The sequence below is a fragment of the Mauremys mutica genome, chromosome 13 (assembly GCF_020497125.1).
Source record: "Mauremys mutica isolate MM-2020 ecotype Southern chromosome 13, ASM2049712v1, whole genome shotgun sequence".
In the NCBI taxonomy this organism is placed as follows: Eukaryota; Metazoa; Chordata; order Testudines; family Geoemydidae; genus Mauremys; species Mauremys mutica.
This window is the reverse complement of record NC_059084.1, coordinates 16,509,850-16,527,793: the sequence shown is the minus strand read 5'-3', so window position 1 is coordinate 16,527,793 and position 17,944 is coordinate 16,509,850. Positions and strand designations below refer to the sequence as shown.

The window sequence follows — 17,944 nt, the reverse complement described above, 5'->3', positions numbered from 1 at the left end:
TCAAACTGTTCTCTGCTCCAATACCAATCCTCTCTACTCCAACTCCCACCCTGTCTGATTGAAGCAGGGGGGTTTTATCATGTGACTGACTGCAGGTACTCTAATTGGCTTCAGGTGCTCTAATTGGCTTCAGGTGCTCTAGTTAATCTATAGCAAACTTTCTTCCCCTTACAGGGAACAAGGCTCCCTTGTAACACTCTCCTGCTGCCCTCTGGCCATGCTGTATCACAAGCCATTTAGATCATTATCATCTATCTAATCTAATCTATCTATCTATAAACAAAGGTGGCTCCTGAGTGTCAGAATCAATGGCTAATGTTCATCGTAGGATCACATCAGCTAAGAGGAATTCTGCATGTCTCAGCCCCATGCTAAATACACGTAAAGTCTATCTTGATCAGTTCACACAAAAACCAAAACACTGGCTGAGATGCAGGGTAAGGCCTGTTCAACATAATTTGTTCCTAGAAAGAGTTAGAAAAGCCTAACAGCTGTAATCCTTTTTAGAACCTGGGCTGCAACAGAAGTATCCTTTCAATGTAATATTTTAAGCTTCGTAATACAGTTATCATTTATTTATAATCTACCTGATTAACTGACTTGTGTGCTTTTTTGCCAGAAATGTGCATTGTACAATGCTAATTATTTCTGGAGTATCACATACAGATGCAGGTTTATTCCTAATGACAGTTCCTTGCCATATCACACCTACAACATTATGAAAAATTACTGGGTTATCTTTTCATCCAAGAAAAGCCTTCAGAAATCCAGAGGCTTGTGTCACTGTGCAATCTCGGTTTACCTTTTCTCATCTCTTGATTATTTTAGAATGTGAACTTTTACCTGGAGGGCAAGAAGCAAACAGAATCTTAACTTTCTAGCTAAAGTGGCAAAAAAAAACTATCCTGAAGCCACTTGCTTGACCCTGTGAGATGCTGAGCACTGCAGTTCCGTTACTTCACTGCATTGTTCCAGAGTTATGGGCACTGAATACCTTGCAGAAATCACTCAATGCCTTTCAATACTGAGAATTTAATTTGCAAGATTCTAAACAATAGTTTTCCTTGAAAAAAAAATGCCTTGTTTTCTTCCAATGCTCATGATTCATTTCCTTTTCACAATCTGAGCTTTTTCAACAGGATCATTCCATTAACTTAAAATAGCACTGCTCATACTAACAAAAGTTAAACACCTTTCTCCTTTTGCTACAGCGTCAGGCTCATCTCCGTTTTTGCAACGGTCAGATACATTTATATACAAGTTAATTGTATCATTTGTTTTTAGAAGGATTACGGTAAGATGCTATGTACCATAGTTAATGTCCTGTAGGGAACATTCCTGAATTGACAGGGCACGGCCTAGATCAGCTAATAGTACTTTTCCATTTCCAACCCCTCATCCTGTAGGCAGTGCTGTGCTATACCATGGATACAGCATGTAGAGCGATTAGGCCAAGCCAAAAGGCTGGTTTCAAGCATCCTTGACTAAAGGAAGGCCTTACGGTTAAGGCAGTGGACTGGGACTCGAGATCTATATAGCTCCTGACGCTGACACAGATTCCCTGTGGTCACCTAAGCTTTCTGTGCCTCAGCTCCCCATCTGTAAAATGGGGATAATGACACTTCTTTACTCAGTAGGGGGCAGTATGAGGCTAAACCCATTAACACCCATGCTTAGATATTATGGTGATGAGGGCCATATAAGGTCCTAGAGTTGCAGTCTGATCTGGATTAGAAATTTGTGTCAGCTCAGCAGTTTACGTGACTCTCACCCTCTTGGTTCACTGTCCATTATGGAATGGAATAATTTTCTCTTCGGTCCCCTTGTTCTCACCCTGTTTTAAGTCATTGATGTATTTTACTTTATTACATTAAACTATTTGGCAGGAGTGAGGGCAATGCTGTTTCTGACAGCCGACTCCTTATCTGCCCTGAGACAAAGCAACCATTAGTATGGAATGCTGTGAGTGAGACAGAGAGGCGGGGGGAGGGGGCTGCTGCTGTCTGAACTTACAAGACAGCACGCTGACATGCTCTCAGCGCCCCCGAAACCCACTCTCTCTCCGCTCACATACACACAACACACTCCCTGTCACACTCCACCCCACCCCACCATTTGAAAAGCACGTTGCAGTCACTTGCATGCTGGGATAGCTGCCCATAATGCACCGCTCCCAGTGCCACTGCAAGTGCCGCAAATGTGGCCACGTCAGTGTGCTTGAAGCTGTCAGTGTGGACAGACTGCAGCGCTTTCCCTAGTGCACTCTCCAAAGGCTGGTTTAACTCAAAGCGCTCTACATCTGCAAGCGGAGCCGTGCCCTAAGTCCCAGGGCCAGATCACGGTCTGTGTTGCACGGCTACCTTGGAGTGGAGCCTGAGCCTCCCCTAAGTACACCAGGAAGATACAGCAGTAGAGTAGCAGGCAGACCTAGCAGCTTCCTGACAGCTAGGGAGGAGATCCAGACAGCTTGCTCAGTGACACACCACGGTGCCAATGGACCAGTCTAATTGTTTGGGTGCATGTCCTGGCCCCAGCCTTCCTATGCCCCATTCTTTATGGAGCAGTAGTAAAGTACACCCCTCTCTCCCCCTTCCCAGCCAGCACAGCCAGCCACCCTTAGCCATCCTGCCTGTGTGACCACAATGGCTAATGGATCCCCAGTGTGCCCAGAAACCGCTACAATCCCCCTTGCACCAGTAAGACAGGACATTGCCTTAAAGAAGGGAAGCCGTTGTTTACGGTCTTCTTGATCTCACTGCAGAAGGTACAGAGCTGACTATAGCTGCTGTGGTATCATGGTGGACAAAGATAACCTGTTAGGTATTAGGCCCTAAACTACTTAGGAGCTTATAGGTCAAACATGGTCCTTTCTGGATCTGTGGTACCAGATGTGGCAGAGCTCCTCCTTACCAGACTGTGGTGACTAAGAGCTGCTAGTTCTGGAATTCATGAGGTCACCATAAACCTTATTCTTCTAAAGAAATTAGGATGTACTAACAGCTGAAGAGAGAGATGATCAGCTCCATTAAAGTGCTTTTCCCAGCTGTAATTTAGACTCATTTCTCCAGCCAGCAGCTGCTATGTTTAAAATGTAGATTTTTAGAGAGATTGCTTTAGGAAGGCAAAGGGCAGCAGCTAATAGGGCTATTACCAGGTTGAATATATAATGAGCATTGTAAATGTATATAATGCTAAAGGAAACAGCCAAGCTACAATAATGTGTTATCTGAGTTAAGGTGGGTTGATAGCCCCAGCCACACTGCAGAAGAGAGGTTTAAATAAACCTCTATTGTAATAGCAAGATTTTTAGGCTGTATATTGCTTTCAGGGCCATAAAGACAAGTGCTGTCGTGTGTAATTAAGACAAAGTTTTGTTAAAACTTCACTCACAAAGTTTTGAGGTAAAACGGTTGGTTCTTACAGTGCCACAGTGTCAAATGTTATCAGCTCTTTCCTGCATATGGCTGACTTGTGACTGTCAGGATGGTATTGCCCATGAAACCTGAATATTAAAGTGTCTGATCATGTAAGTACATATTCTATTTTAATGCATATGCACAAGGGGGCTGAATTAAAGTTGCGCAGATAACTTTCATTCTAGCATTTCCAAACTTTGTGTCTGATTTTGCAACCTTACCATTCTTTTAATGTAGCTTTTTGTCTAACTAAAATAATAACTTTATTTATATGCATATGTGTTTGTGTGTGTGTGTGGGGGGGATTCTTGGGTAGATGTGTATGCATATATCTTCTTTCTGCTAAAATAAACAAAACAGCTTAACATTTCTCAGTTCATAGACCTTAAATGGCATAGACCTGCTTATGTCTTTCTCAAAGCACCCAGGAGTAGATGAAAGATTTCCAGATATTTGTGGTTAGTAAAAAAAAAGATTAATGATTTGTCATTGGAAATTGAATTAAAAAATAAAGGATTCCAAGATATTTTCTTTACAAAAATAAATTGAGAGGAGAACACGTGCAAATTAAGCAGCTCTTGTTCAGAAATGATCCCAGGAACAGATGCAATGGCTTTGCACTGCACTGTCAGAGGATTCTGGACACCAACGAAGCATAAACAGACTCAGAAGGGTCAGCCTCATACAATGGGAATCCTTCAGTGGCATCGAGTCAGTGCAGAGGCTTCAGTGTCAACTCTCCTTCTTGTTGCCTTTCCCTGCTACCAATGCAGTTGGTGTGGCTGGAGGAAAGGGGGCACAGGGCAGCATCTCTTTGGAGCCATCAACATCTTCCATAAATTAGAGCAGCCTGAAGGACCAGCCTGCATTCAAGAGCTCCAAGATTAGGAGAGTGCAAATGGTGAACATTATGTCACTTTCCAACACTCTCTCCCACACCACACATCCCTCCTACCTACCTGTGCTGTGTGCAATTTGTCTGGCCAGCCCATAATCTGGGCTGTAAACCTATGAGCTGGAATGGCCCCTTACCTTCAGCAGTCAAAATGATCAGATAATTCCACTAAGACACAATATGCTTAATGATGCTGACCCACTCAAGTGTATCTTCCTTTCCAAAGTTCTCTCTCATGCTGGGGTGCAGGAAGACCAACCCTCCGTATGGATGCCAAGGCCCAGCTACTCAGAAATAAAAACTCAGCTTTCTGTGTCATGACTCTGCTAGATATATTTAGTCGTACCCAAGGATTTGCAAGAAATTCCATGAATGTGCAAAATTGGTTGAGAGTTACACACAATAGCTTATAGTCTCCCTTGAAACGTGCTTCCGTGATGTAAAGTTTGCTTTGACTATATCTAGTGATTAGTTACTAAACATGACTGTATGGTATGTTGAAGCTCCCCTATTAACTAGAGTCATTTAGCATTAAAGCTTAATCTAGAAGGTACAAAGCCAACATAATGGTGACTTTTTTCCTTCTAATGTTCTAACTGCTACCATTACCCCAGCCCAATGGATTAATTAATAAAGCCAAAATACACTACTTGGATCTAGAATCAGTTCGATGACAGTTCTCAGAAAAACCAGAGGAACACAGAGGAGACCAGCTGGATGATGGAAGGGAAGCCATTGCTATTTTACTAATCTTTCAATTTATATTGAATCATGATGTCATTCTCTGGCTGTAACATTCCGAAGCCGTATCTTTCCTTGTCAAACCCTGGGATTCTTGCTTCAGGATCTTTCAGTTCCAAGTCAAAATTGGTTAACAAGATGAAAACAAACCTAAAATGGTAAAATGACCAGGTCAGTAAAGTATATGATATTGAAAATCTACTAGTTTTTCTATGCTTAGAAGGCAAATATAGAGGGAACTGGTAGTTCTGCCTGTAGTTAAGGTTGCCTGATACTTCCTACTATTAACACCCAGTTTTCAGTTGCTTACGACTTTGCCAAACTTTAACCATTCAGATGGAACTTTTCCATGCCAGGTGCCTGCCACAGGCTGAATTATTTTGGAAAATTTCAGAAAAAAATGGTTTAGCCATTTCCAAGAATGACATTAGGGAAAAATACATTGTACAAAGTGAAGAAGCGCTATTGACAAAATAGTATGTGATCATTAAAGACTGTATCATAATGCATGCAATGGGGCCCAGTGCAGGTTGCACAGGAAAACTTAATTCTGGACTTTCCTAAGTTTTGCATCCTTAATATAATATTGACTTTACAACCTTCACGTTCTTTTGATGTCGTTTTGTGTGTGCAGTATATGTATGAAGCTACAGTAGAATGGGAGGCCTGGGAGCATTTCCTCTCTACCATCACAGTATACTACGTGGCATAACTAACTAATTCACAAGTCATTTAGAGATTTTGTGATCTATGGTGTTAAAAAAAATACTTATTTAAAAAATAAATAAAATGTTTTCCAAAAGAGTTTATATGGATTATTGAGGAGTAGATACAGAGTTTATAAATGGTCTCAACCTGTATTTATACAAAGTAGATGCCAGAGGGATTAGATAAATATTATCTGTTTTGCTATTATTATTTTTTTTGAACAGAGGTCCAAATTTTATAGAACAAGAGGGTTCTTATGCTGGCTATTAAAATTACAAGTGGCCAGAATAACTAAGTTTCAGAGACTCTCTGCATTTACTTACTGTTTGATGCTATTGACTGCATGGAACTTTCCAATACATGTGTTAATTCCTGCTCCCCATGGCATGTTGTAATATTTCAGCCTTTCCCCTCCTTTATAGAAATCTCTTTTCTCCGTGTTGTCTGCATTCAGGAATCTGTCGTATTTAAATTTCTGAAAAATAAGAAGGCATTTCTCTCACCCAGTTATTCTCTGTCCCACGGGAGCAGATGGCGATCTCTGAACACCGAGGCAATCATTTGCTGTATATTTGTATTGTGATATCACCTGAAATGCTGTTGTAGGGAGAACATTAGAGGCTTTCTAATCACCGACTGGAAGACACTCTGAGAAGTAGGGAAGCCTATGATGAAACACCTGTCAGGGGTGGTCTAGATAATACTTAATCCTGCCATGAGTGCAGGGGACTGGACTAGATGACCTCTTGAGGTCACTTCCAGTCCTATGATTCCATGTTTTCCAAACGAAGATTGGAGAATATAGGTCAAAAGAGCAGTGTGCTGGGGAAAACACAGATATGGACTTCCCTATCTAGGGCGACCTAACTAGGTTTTAGAGACATGAGAAGACTTTCCAGGGAACCCTGGTATGGACTGGGAGAGAGAGAGCAGAGCAAAGTGCACCAGCATGGGTTCTGAGATGAGAGATTACCCCAACCTCTGACCTTCCAAATGTGTGTTCCCTACCCTGCGGTCGTGCAGCATGCAGCCATTGGGTATGTATGAGCATAGGAAGAAATGGTTTTCTTTATTTTTTAATCTATTTTTTCTCTTAAATAAGTTATACATTCTATTTCTTCAACTGTAACTTGGATGTGATTGTTAATGTGAAAGAGAACAATTGTTGACTGTCCTAGGGAGCTGGGGGAGCCTCTACCTTCCGAGTGTGAATCCACCAACCCTGCAGAGCCAAGCTCCACAAACTGAGCTTGGAAAGGGCCCGAGTTTCTCTCCCTAAAGAGAAAGGTACAAAGGCTCATGCTAGCATATGTGAAGACCCTGAGCCATAAGTCTATGATGATCCACCATATCAGACACAATCAAGAGTTTCTTCCACACTGGCAAATAGCTGTGAAATGGAGAGTCTTCAATGATCTCATCCAGCTGGAAACAAACCCAATCATTCCCCGATGCTCATCTTTGAAATCATGCAAACATCTGTCCTGCTCTAAACCTTGCCTGCCTGCAGAACACACACAACCATGAAGACTGCGTATTTTCAGCTTGGTGACTCATATGCTGAATCCTTTAGTCGTGCAAAGTAATGCAAACACATAGTTCACTGGTCTATCATTCCCGCTTGGAATTCTGCTTTTTCACCTATTCTAATGGAATGGTTAAAGCAGGGTTTCTCAAACAGGGGCAGTGATCCGCGGCCAGTGGGAGCCGAGATCGGCCAGACCTGCGGACGGGGCAGGTAAACAAACTGGCCCGGCCCGCCAGGGGCTTTCCCTACACAAGCAGCGACCCCTGTTTGAGAAACCCTGGGTTAAAGGGCCTATAATCAACTAACAGGAAAATCCACCATTGGGGCTGATCTTTCTCACCTATTAGGGCACCAGCTGATTGTCCTAGCATTGCTCATGTGGACCAAAACCTATTTCCTTAAAAGGGAGTTTCCCCTGAATAAACACTGTAGGAATTAGCCCTGACTAACAAATACACCGAAGGATAGAGGAGTACGGAATAGTCTGAGTATGTTACATTTGTGCACTTGGGTTGACAAATTCTGAAAAATCATTAGGAGAGGCAGCTTGGTCCAGTGTCGAGGGCACCAAACTAGGAATCAGGAGATGTGGGTTCTACTTCTTGCTCTACCAGTGACTGACTATGTGACCTCAGGCAAGTCACTTGACCTCTCTCCGTCTCCTTTCCCCATTTGTAACATGGCAATAGTGATACTTGCCTACGCTGATGTGCCTACTAATACATATCTACCTCTGCAGAATGAAGGGCTTCAGGCAGCCCTGCTGGGAATCAAACCTGGGATTCCAGAGAGCCTAGTTCAAGTATAGGTTCCTAAGTGATTCGTTTAATTGCACATGGGAAGTTTAATTAGTGCTAACTATCCACAGAGCAAGCAAACAAACTGTACTGGACATAACACCTCTCTGGTGTACATACTTAACTGCTGAACTACTCCGTGAGATTCCTAAGGACACTCAAAGCTCTGCAGTGTGCATCAGCAACATGAATGGTGTTTTTCACTCTGGTTCCATGGCAGGGCTGTGTGCTGGACTGTGACATCAGCTCATATCTTTCACTTGGGCAGCCAGCAGGGTTCTGGCTTATCCTGGAAGTAAGTGCACTTCAGCCAGAAAACTGTTGCAAGTGACAGCTGCTTACTTCCCTAGCAAGGCCAGTCTATGGAGTAGCACTGGTCTTGGCCTCCTTGTATCTGCAGAGGCAGCACCAATATTCTGAGGCCATGTTCTGGGAGTTCAAATGGGAAAATATTGGTCCACAAGAAGAAGCAATAGGGAGCTGACAGGACCCAGCCTAGATGAGTTATCCAGCTGACAGGACCCAGCCTAGATGAGTTATCCATCTGGAGCCAGGAATTGTCCTGTAGAATCAATGCACTGACCCCTGAAGTGGGGGACACCATTACAGAAAGTGCCAAACATGCTGTGATCCTTTCCCATGTTTGGTCTCTAGGCTTTCACAGTGTGCAGCGATGCCTCCGGAATCAGACCTTTCTCTCACTTCCTTTTCCAGCAATTACAAGAGCTGTGTCTCTGCAACAGAAGTGTTTGCAACACTAAGTAAGCTAGGCTGGTCCAGGCTCTTTCACTCCTCCAAGCTGTGTTGCCCCTCTCTCTATGACAGCCAATGGTAGAGTCAGTAACGGCTCTTTTTGGTTCCGTTTTCCCTTGCAGTACTCTTGGCTAGCATCTCAACCCGTTGAATGTTTTCTCTGGCATGTTCTTCGGCAGGACTATTATATAATCCCAGCAAACACTGATTCCTAGATTTCAAGGTCAGAGGGGGCCATTATGATAATCTCTGAAAATGTCCTGCATAACACAGGCCATAGGACACTTCCCCCCCCACCCCAGTAATTCTTGCGTAGGGCCCATGAGGCAGACCCTCAGCTGTAAGTTGTCAGAGCTGCAGTACAGCTAATGGAGCTATGTTAATTTACATCAGCAGAAGATCTGTGCGCACAGCTTGTGGGTGAGCTATAGCATGTCCGGCAGCCAAATGTCCAGTGTGGACTGCTGAAGACTTTGAATGATGGAGGATCCACCACACCCCTAGGTCTTCAGCATGATCTTGTTATGCTTCATCTAATTATGCCTTTTTCTGCTCAATTAATGATATAGCTGTTTGTGGTCAGAAATCTCTTTCCCGTGTAGGTCCTTGTAGACTGTGATGATCAAATATTGTCAGGGAGCCAGCTGCAGCAGGGCCAGTCTCCTAGCAACACCCTGGAACAGGGATCCTAATGGGGGCTGCCTGATTGACTTCACTTCCTGATTGATGGAGGGGTGGAGCTAGCTACTATTTAATCCAGCAACAGCCAGTGCTGGCTGGCTGCTCAACATGTTCCCTACCCACAGCCGGCTTGGTCCTGCTTCCTGCACTTACTACTTCTCTGCCTGCCCCTGTGCCCTCTTCAACCCTTACCCTTCTCCATCCATGACACCACAGCTCTGCTTTCTGACCAAATCTCTGGCTCACCCATTGGTTCTGGCATTCAGCTTCTGATCCCTGGCCCTGACCCTCTGCTCTGTTCTTAATTATAGCTCCAGGTATTCTGTGGCCCTGAACCTTGACTTCAGTGCAGCTCCATTCTAACCTCCAGGCCTGGCGACCCCTATGGCTCTGTCCATTAGGCCCAACTGCCCATGTCCTGGTCATGTCCTTGGGAAGCATAAAGGAACACAAAGATTTTTGTAGCCTGGGAAGTGTCTCCGCAACCCAACATCATAAATGGAGAAACACATTTCATGCTAGGAGAAGCTATAAATTCCCCCGGATTAATGGACATAGACAGAAATCCACTAACAGCTTGAATTTAGTGCTGGTGGAAAGCGATGAATTGACAATCCTGGAGACTGAAGTCCTGAGTTTATCCACAAAACAGGAGCTGCATGTGCAAGTTTTCCTCACCCTGTCCTATCGATGCGCCTCAACTCTAAGCTATAGGACCTGCCTCTAGGGAGACAGACTTAGTTCACTAGAGCCCTTACATGTGATTCAGCTGCAGGATTTGGGAGCAGGTCACTTTACCACACAAACAAACCAGTTCCCTTGGTTTTTTTCAATGAACCCTCAGTGGAAAAATGGCATCAGGTCCCTGCATACCTTTGCATGGAATAAGCTCAACTTCAAATGATAACCAAGCTGCCAAAATTTGCTCCCTGTGCACCCCAACTTTGACTCTCTTCCAGCAGTATCGGGAGACCATTAAAAACAACACAACCCGTCAAAGAGCCAGATGTGACATACGGCGTTGAGCTGCTATTGCTATTGAGAAAGGAGCGGTGACTCAAGGAGGAAAAGGAGTCAAATTTTCTCCAGTCTTGCCTGATGATCTTTCGTCTTTTAAATCAACCTGTCATAGGGTTTTGTTGTGTTAAACTAATATTTGGAATCCGAACACTCTGTCTCTGAATGGAGCACAGTAACTTAACCAGTTATAAGAGGTCTTTTGACCTTGCAAACTGTATCTAATAGCATTTACATTGCTGTAGTGCTGACATCATTTCTGACATTTTGGTCCATGGTAGATTACGTAGAGGAAGCAAAAACAGCTTGTTTCTTTGTTACCAAATAGCAATTAGCAGGGGGCTTAAGGGGTAACATATGTTTCTATATTTAAAGATTGCATCAAGTTGTTATGGCAACTGGATAGTGGAATTCCAGTCGTCATAACAAGTCAGCGTTGTCCTCACGTACCATTGTTTCCACAATTTCATTTTTAGAGCTCAAGTTTACATAACTTACCAGCCTTTCCCATAACACTGAATCTGAAGGAGAAAAGTAAAGTAACTCATTTGATCTTTTTTCAAGACAAGCTTTTCCCCTTAAAATGAGAAGCAGATTAAAGGAACACGATAGAATGTGCTCTTAAACCTAAACAGCATTTATTAAAACAAAAGCCAATTGCAGAAATTCTCGGAACCCTCCAAGATGCTGGAGTGCCAGGATCCAGATCCAGTTGGTAGCAACCAAATGTTGTTAGCCTCTTGGTGGTCATTCTTGAATGGGCCAGTCCACCTTGATTCCAGCTGCAAACAGGACCACTATGGTAGTTGGTACCCATTGGCAGGAACAGCAGAGAATGTACTGCCTGAACTGCCCATGTGGAATGAACTCTTTCATGCCCTCTCGTCACTCCCATCAGGTCAAGCCTGAGGCACTCTTACAGCGTGGTAAGAGAAGTCAGCACTGCTGTGGCCCAATGCTGTACCTGTTCTGTTTGGCCAAAGGAGAGAAGACTTTGGTCTCTATACCTAGCTGTGTACTTTTATGGTCTTCATCTCCGTAGTATCCGAATCTCTAGGGGCGTCAGGCCAAATCTCACCTGAGCATTGAATATTCACACTGTTCTTAAAAAGAATACCTATAAAGCACAACAAGACACCTTAAAGAAACATCACGGTTGTGCTGCCCTCATTCAGATGCTGGCTACTATCCCTGCTGAAAGAAACCTCATTCCAGTTTGGCGTCTAACTACATTTTGTGCTGTAGAAACTGCATCATATGTCCAAGTCTCCGATTTACAGTTTTTTTTTGTTTTTTTTGTTTTTTTTAGGAAATGGGGCGGGCGAGCCCGCCCCATGCTAACGGAACCCCCCCCAGCCTAAGGGGAGGTGCCACAGAGCCTCAGAAACCCACTAATTGCGGGGGACAACTAATAAAAGAACAGGGACAGGAGTGCGGTCAAAGGGTCATAAGAAGGGAGCCTGACGGTGACACCGAGCAGAGAACCCCGGACAGCGCCCACTGCTCCTCGAAGGCGTCAAGGGAGCCAGCGGACGCCGCCCAGAGGAACTCCGCCCGGAGACGGGAGCGGACTAAGGATCGGAAACAAGCCCCACAGTCGCAGGAGTCTCCATTGGCCAACCGCCTCTCCCTGGTCGCGTAGATGGCCATTTTTGCCAGGGCGAGGAGGAGGTTGACCAGGAGGTCCCGCGACTTCGTGGGGCCACGGATAGGGAGTGCATGGAGAAGGAGGTGTGGGGAAAAGTGCAGCCAGAAACGCAATAGGAGATTAGTGAGGAGCCGGTAGAGGGGCTGCAGCCTGGCGCACTCTATGTAAATGTGCACCAGGAAAAATATGGAATGGAATTCTTCACCCAATCAACCAGAGTCTTGCCGTTAATTCCTGCTGAGTTCTTGGTTTCAGCTCTCAAAAGGGCCGGACCCGCTGGGCGTGCTACACGTAGTGCAACCCCTTCTTCCGAAACCAGCGTCCCTGCTCTGCCGAGTTGCAGCGGACGTCCAGGACCTTCTAGGTCAGCTTCCCAGTAGAGGAGTCTAGTCACACAGAGTCTGGCACGCTCGAAGTGTAATGTGCTTTATTTACACAGACACGCCAGTCCTGAAATGAGATCACCCAAACAGCATGCAGGGCAATCCAATCCCTTCCTCCAGGACTCTCAGTCCTGCTTTACAGAGAGCGACTCTGCTTCAAGGCTTAACTCTACTCAGAGCCCCAGGCTGAGAGCAATCACTCCTGCCGCTCGCAAAGCATCCTCTCCCCAGGCTGACTTGACAGAAAACCTCACATAACCCTAAGCTAACAATACCACAACCTGTCTTCCCAACTGCTCACAAACCCAAACACACACTTTCAAAGACTATGGGTTACAGCACCACCTGGTGATGCCTGACAAAACAATAAATAAATAATAACAGGCAGGGCAGGCTCTAGGCACCAGCTCAGGAAGCAGGTGCATGGGGCGGCAAATCTGAAGGGGCGGCACTCCAACCCCTCCCCTCCTTCTTCAGCGGCACTTTGGCAGCAGCTTTTTCTTTTTTCCTTCCTTGGCGGCAGTTTGGCGGCAACTTTTTCATTTTTTCTTCTTCGACGGCACCGCTGTGGCCGTTTTTTGGCGGGGGGGGGGTTTCTTTGCTTCGCCGCTTGGGGTGGCAAAAAAGGTAGAGCTGGCCCTGATAAGAGGTGTTCTAGTATTACTATTGGAATAGTGATTCTGATATTAAGCTACTCAGCCACTCAACCCAGAGTAACCGAGTGATAGATTTTCAAGATGAAAGTGACAGTCAGCGCGTGAAGCACTACAATTGGAACAGCAGCCATCAGATCCTTTGCAACATGTCAACTAAAGCAGCAGGCGGTTGTTATGGGAGGGGGAAGTCATTCGCCCGCACTGGAAAGCACTAAACGGGATTCACCCAAATGGGAGAGAAAATGGCCAGCAGTAGTTACAGTGCCAGCAGTTTCCGAAGAAGCCAGAAGCCCATCTGGGGCATTGCCCAAAACGGGAATGTCTGGACTGTGCTAATATTCCTTTGTGATGTAGCCAATCTCTACACATTCTGCAGGCAAGGTGGGGGGTTAGGGCTATAGGGACAGGAGGATGGGAATGGGAAATGGTCCATATAGCCTGTAGTAATTACTGAGATTGAACTGTAGAAGAGCCCTTTCCCTCGCCCATGCAGTGCTAACCACTATGAGGACCCCTTTGCATCCCACAGATGACAGGGAAAGAGATCCCTCTGTGCAGTCCTATGCAATGGGATTATATTAAGACTCTTCTCTAGATCTGGTTACAGATAACAGAGTTACAAATAACTCAGCCCTTTCTGCTCACAGTAGTTCCAATGTACAGTACTGTACATTCAATGTTAAAGGAACCCAAGTACTTCACAAGCATTTGACCACACAAACTAGAGATGAGGAGGATAAGCAGTCTAGCTTTTCAGAAAGGGGAGAGGACAGCTTCCACTAGACGAGTATGCAACCAGTACACAAACAAGCATAGGAACTGCACTGAGATCCAGCTCTCAAATACTGGATTGTGGCAACATTAAATGAATCAGATGGAGCTTTTCTGAAATTTAATTTCAATCAGGGCAAAATAAAGTCCAGGATATTTAAATACTAGCCATTTCAGGCTACATTTCCAGAGTTCAGGTGCAGAATTGCATGCACAGCTCAGGTAACTGCATGCACAAATGACCAGAATTGGTCCCTCTCACATGCTATTGCCTCATTTGCCTGTGTATTAGTTGGCCACAGTCAACGTGAGGATCAAACCCGAGACACCAAATGCACAAGACCTCCACTACTTCAGCTAAAAGAGCAACCTTGCTAGCTGTCAAAAGGTTGCAGGCTCTTTGCTTGGTCCTGCCACTAGAGGGAAGCTTGAGCAAGTTCACTAAGCCAGCATATCACCGTAGGCGTGCATGCAAATCACGGCCGGCTCCAGGCACCAGCCCAGCAAGCAGGTGCTTGGGGCGGCCAACGGTGAAGGGCGGCACATCCGGGTCTTCGGCGGCGGGTCCCTCACTCCCTCTCAGAGCGAAGGACCCGCTGCCGAATTGCCGCCAAACACTGAAGCAGCGGCAGTAGAGTGCAGATCACAACCGTGGCTTTTTTTTTTTTTTTGCTGCTTGGAGCGGCAAAAACCCTGGAGCCAGTCCTGATGCAAATTAGGCACACAAATGTCCAATTAAACTCTTTGAAAATCTAGTCCTTATTTTTAGGAGTTAGTTAACCTAAAAGGGCATCTATTCAAACTGGCATGTTGACGATGCCAAGTTCAGGTTCAATAATGCAGCCTACTGTATTATATGCTCAACTCAATCGTTTTAGAGAAACCACTAAAGCTGGGACACTGAGAGGGAGCAGCACAGAACATTGTCACAAGAATTAAGATTCAGAATGATACAAAGTTACCTCCGGCTCCTCATAGATTTCGGAGTCCATCTGTGGGCTCAAATATGGAAAAAGACAGAGTCTGTCTTCTTTTCTCAGGCTGAACTTCCTGCCATCTGCCAGTCTCAGTTGCATGTCTGCAAGTACTTCTCTGCTGATAAAAGGGGCTGCTGTCAAACGCAGTGTTTCATTCAGTGCACTGTCTGCACAAGAGGAAAAGCAAAGAAAGAATTACTGCATGCAATAAACGAGACTGAGCTAACTGCAGGCTGCTTGCTTTACATTTATGCATAATGAATGGAATTGCATACCTGCAAAAAATAAATTGTGTAATGAAGTTCTACCCAGGGGCAGCTCCAGGCACCAGTGCTCCAAGCATGTGCCTGGGGCGGCAAGCCGTGGGGGGCGCTCTGCCGGGGCACTCTGCCGCTAGGGCGGCAGGCAGGGTGCCTTTGGCGGCTTGCCTGCGGAGGGTCCGCTGGTTCCGCGGCTTCAGTGGACCTCCCGCAGGCGCCTGCAGGAGGTCCACCAAAGCCGTGGGACCAGCGACCTCTGTGCTTGGGGCGGCAAAATGTCTAGAGCCGCCCCTGGTTCTACCATGTTATATACTACCAAATGGCAGATATACTTTAGACTTAGAGGGTTTATATCTCCTGCCTTCCCTGGGAAACTGAACTAGACATAAAGGAGAGACCACAGAAATACTAGCCATGTCTTCGAGGACTTTCTCTGCAATTCTCCTGCAGAAAATGTGAATCTAACTATTTCCTGATCTCAGGCACTCAGGAGCTAACTGCTTTGTTATGGAATAATGTGTGCAGCTTTCTGATTACAGAGTGGCCTGTGCAGTTAACATATATACGGTCAAAACCAAGGAGAAATCCCTCTCTCATTTAAAATCCATGTTTGACTATGTAGGTTGCTCAGCCTATACAAATTCAAGGTAGAGCCGCCCGTTAACATTACTCTGCTAGCCACCAAAAATCATGGACAGAACAGAGACATTGGATTTATGGCTTATTTCAACAATCTGTAATCCACTAACCTCCCTCTTTTTGTCCTATGACTGCAGAGGTGTTAACGGGACACTCTACCTTGAATGGTCCCTTACAATATGTGCTAACTACTTATGCTAAACAATCTGTTCCACCTAGAGTGACCAGATAGCAAGGGTGAAAAATCAGGACAGGGGGTGGAAGGTAATAGGCACCTATATAAGAAAAAGTGCACCTTGAATTTTGCTGTGATGCTGGGAGTTCCTTTCTCAGACCTGAAGAAGAGCTCTGTGTGTGGCTCGAAAGCTTGTCTCTCTCACCAACAGAAATTGGTCCAATAAAATATATTACCTCACCCACCTTGTGTCTTTGTTATTAATACTAAGAATTAGAACTGTCAGAAATTTTTCACAAAATAATTTATTGGAAAATCTTGATTTTGTTGAAATTGAACAAATTTCCTGTTTTGAAAGGTTTTGAAAAAAAAAGTTTTGAAATTGTCAAACTGCCTTGTTTCACCATTTTTTAAATGAAAAGGCTTGTTTCTTCAGTACAAAGGGATTTTTTGTTTAGAAATTGAAGTTAATTTATAGTAAAAATATGTTAAAAAAAATAAAGAAGGTCAAAATCAAAATGAAGTGTTTTAAAATCTTAAAAATGCAACATTTCAATTGATCCAATTAAAAAACTAGTTAGATTTTGTGTCTGTGGAAATTTTCAAAATTTCAACTTTTTGCCCCAATTCAGGACAGGAAAATGTTTCAAAATCTTGAAAATTCAGGAAAATCGTTTCCTTCTGACCTCTACTAAGGGCTTGGCTACACTTACAAGTTGCAGCGCTGGGAGTTACAGCGCTGGTCATGCAGCTGTGGAAGGGCCAGCGCTGGAGTGTGGCCACACTGACAGCTACCAGCGCTGCAGTGTGGCCACACTTGCAGCACTTTCCAGCGCTGTATTGAGAGGTGCATTGTGGGCAGCTATCCCACAGAGCACCTCGTCCCGTTTTGGCGCCGTTTTGGCGCTGAGTATTGTGGGAAGGGGAAGGAAGTGTGCGGGTCATTCCGCTTCCTGTTTGCCAGCGCCCCGTGGTGCATCGCTTCACATCCCAGCATTCACTCTTTCCAGCAGCGTTTGGCGCCATTGTGAGTGTCTTTCTGTTACTCTCTGTGTGAATCGCGATTTCTGTGGCAAATGGAGCCCGATCTGCTGAGGACTCTGCTGATGAGTGTCACCAGCACAACACGTTTGGCAGTCCAGCTATTCCTTCAGCTCCAAAGTGACAGTGAGGATTCCGACGATGATATCAATATGGATTTGCCTGCCGCGTGTGACACTAAAGTGCTTGCGGCATTTACGGAAATGCTCAGCACCGTTGAACGCCGCTTTTGGGCTCGGGAAACAAGCACTGAGTGGTGGGATCACATCGTCATGGAAGTCTGGGATGATGAGCAGTGGCTGCAGAACTTTCGTATGAGAAAAGCCACTTTCATGGGACTGTGTGCTGAGCTCGCCCCCACTCTGCGGCGCAAGGACACAAGATTGAGAGCTGCCCTGACGGTGGAAAAGCGAGTGGCTATTGCAATCTGGAAGCTGGCAACTCCAGACAGCTACCGGTCGGTCGGGAACCAGTTTGGTGTGGGAAAGTCGACCGTGGGAATCGTTTTGATGCAAGTTTGCAAGGCAATTAATCGCATCCTGCTAAGAAAGACCGTGACTCTGGGGAGCGTGCAGGACATTGTGGATGGCTTTGCACACATGGGTTTCCCTAACTGTGGAGGGGCGATAGATGGGACGCATATTCCTATTCTGGCCCCCCCCCACCTGGCATCAGAGTACGTTAATCGGAAGAGGTATTTCTCTATGGTTCTCCAGGCGCTTGTGGATCACCGCGGGCGTTTCATTGACATTTACACAGGCTGGCCTGGAAAGGTGCATGATGCACGCATCTTTCGGAACAGTGGCCTGTTCAGGAAGATGCAGGCAGGGACTTTTTTCCCAGACAGGAAGATCACAG

General features: G+C 45.2%; 1 protein-coding gene across 1 annotated transcript in view; it reads right to left on the bottom strand.

Moving 5' to 3' along the window:
* Positions 1–4,154: 4,154 nt before the first annotated feature.
* PTGIS (prostaglandin I2 synthase) overlaps positions 4,155–17,944 on the bottom strand; it is a 36,560-nt gene continuing 22,770 nt past the window's right edge. The window contains exons 9-11 of the mRNA XM_044985809.1: positions 14,957–15,138; positions 6,084–6,235; positions 4,155–5,202 (exon numbers count right to left, since the gene is read on the bottom strand). Coding sequence (XP_044841744.1) covers positions 5,058–5,202; positions 6,084–6,235; positions 14,957–15,138 — 479 coding nt within the window. The 3' untranslated portion in view covers positions 4,155–5,057. The remainder of the gene's footprint in view (positions 5,203–6,083; positions 6,236–14,956; positions 15,139–17,944) is intronic.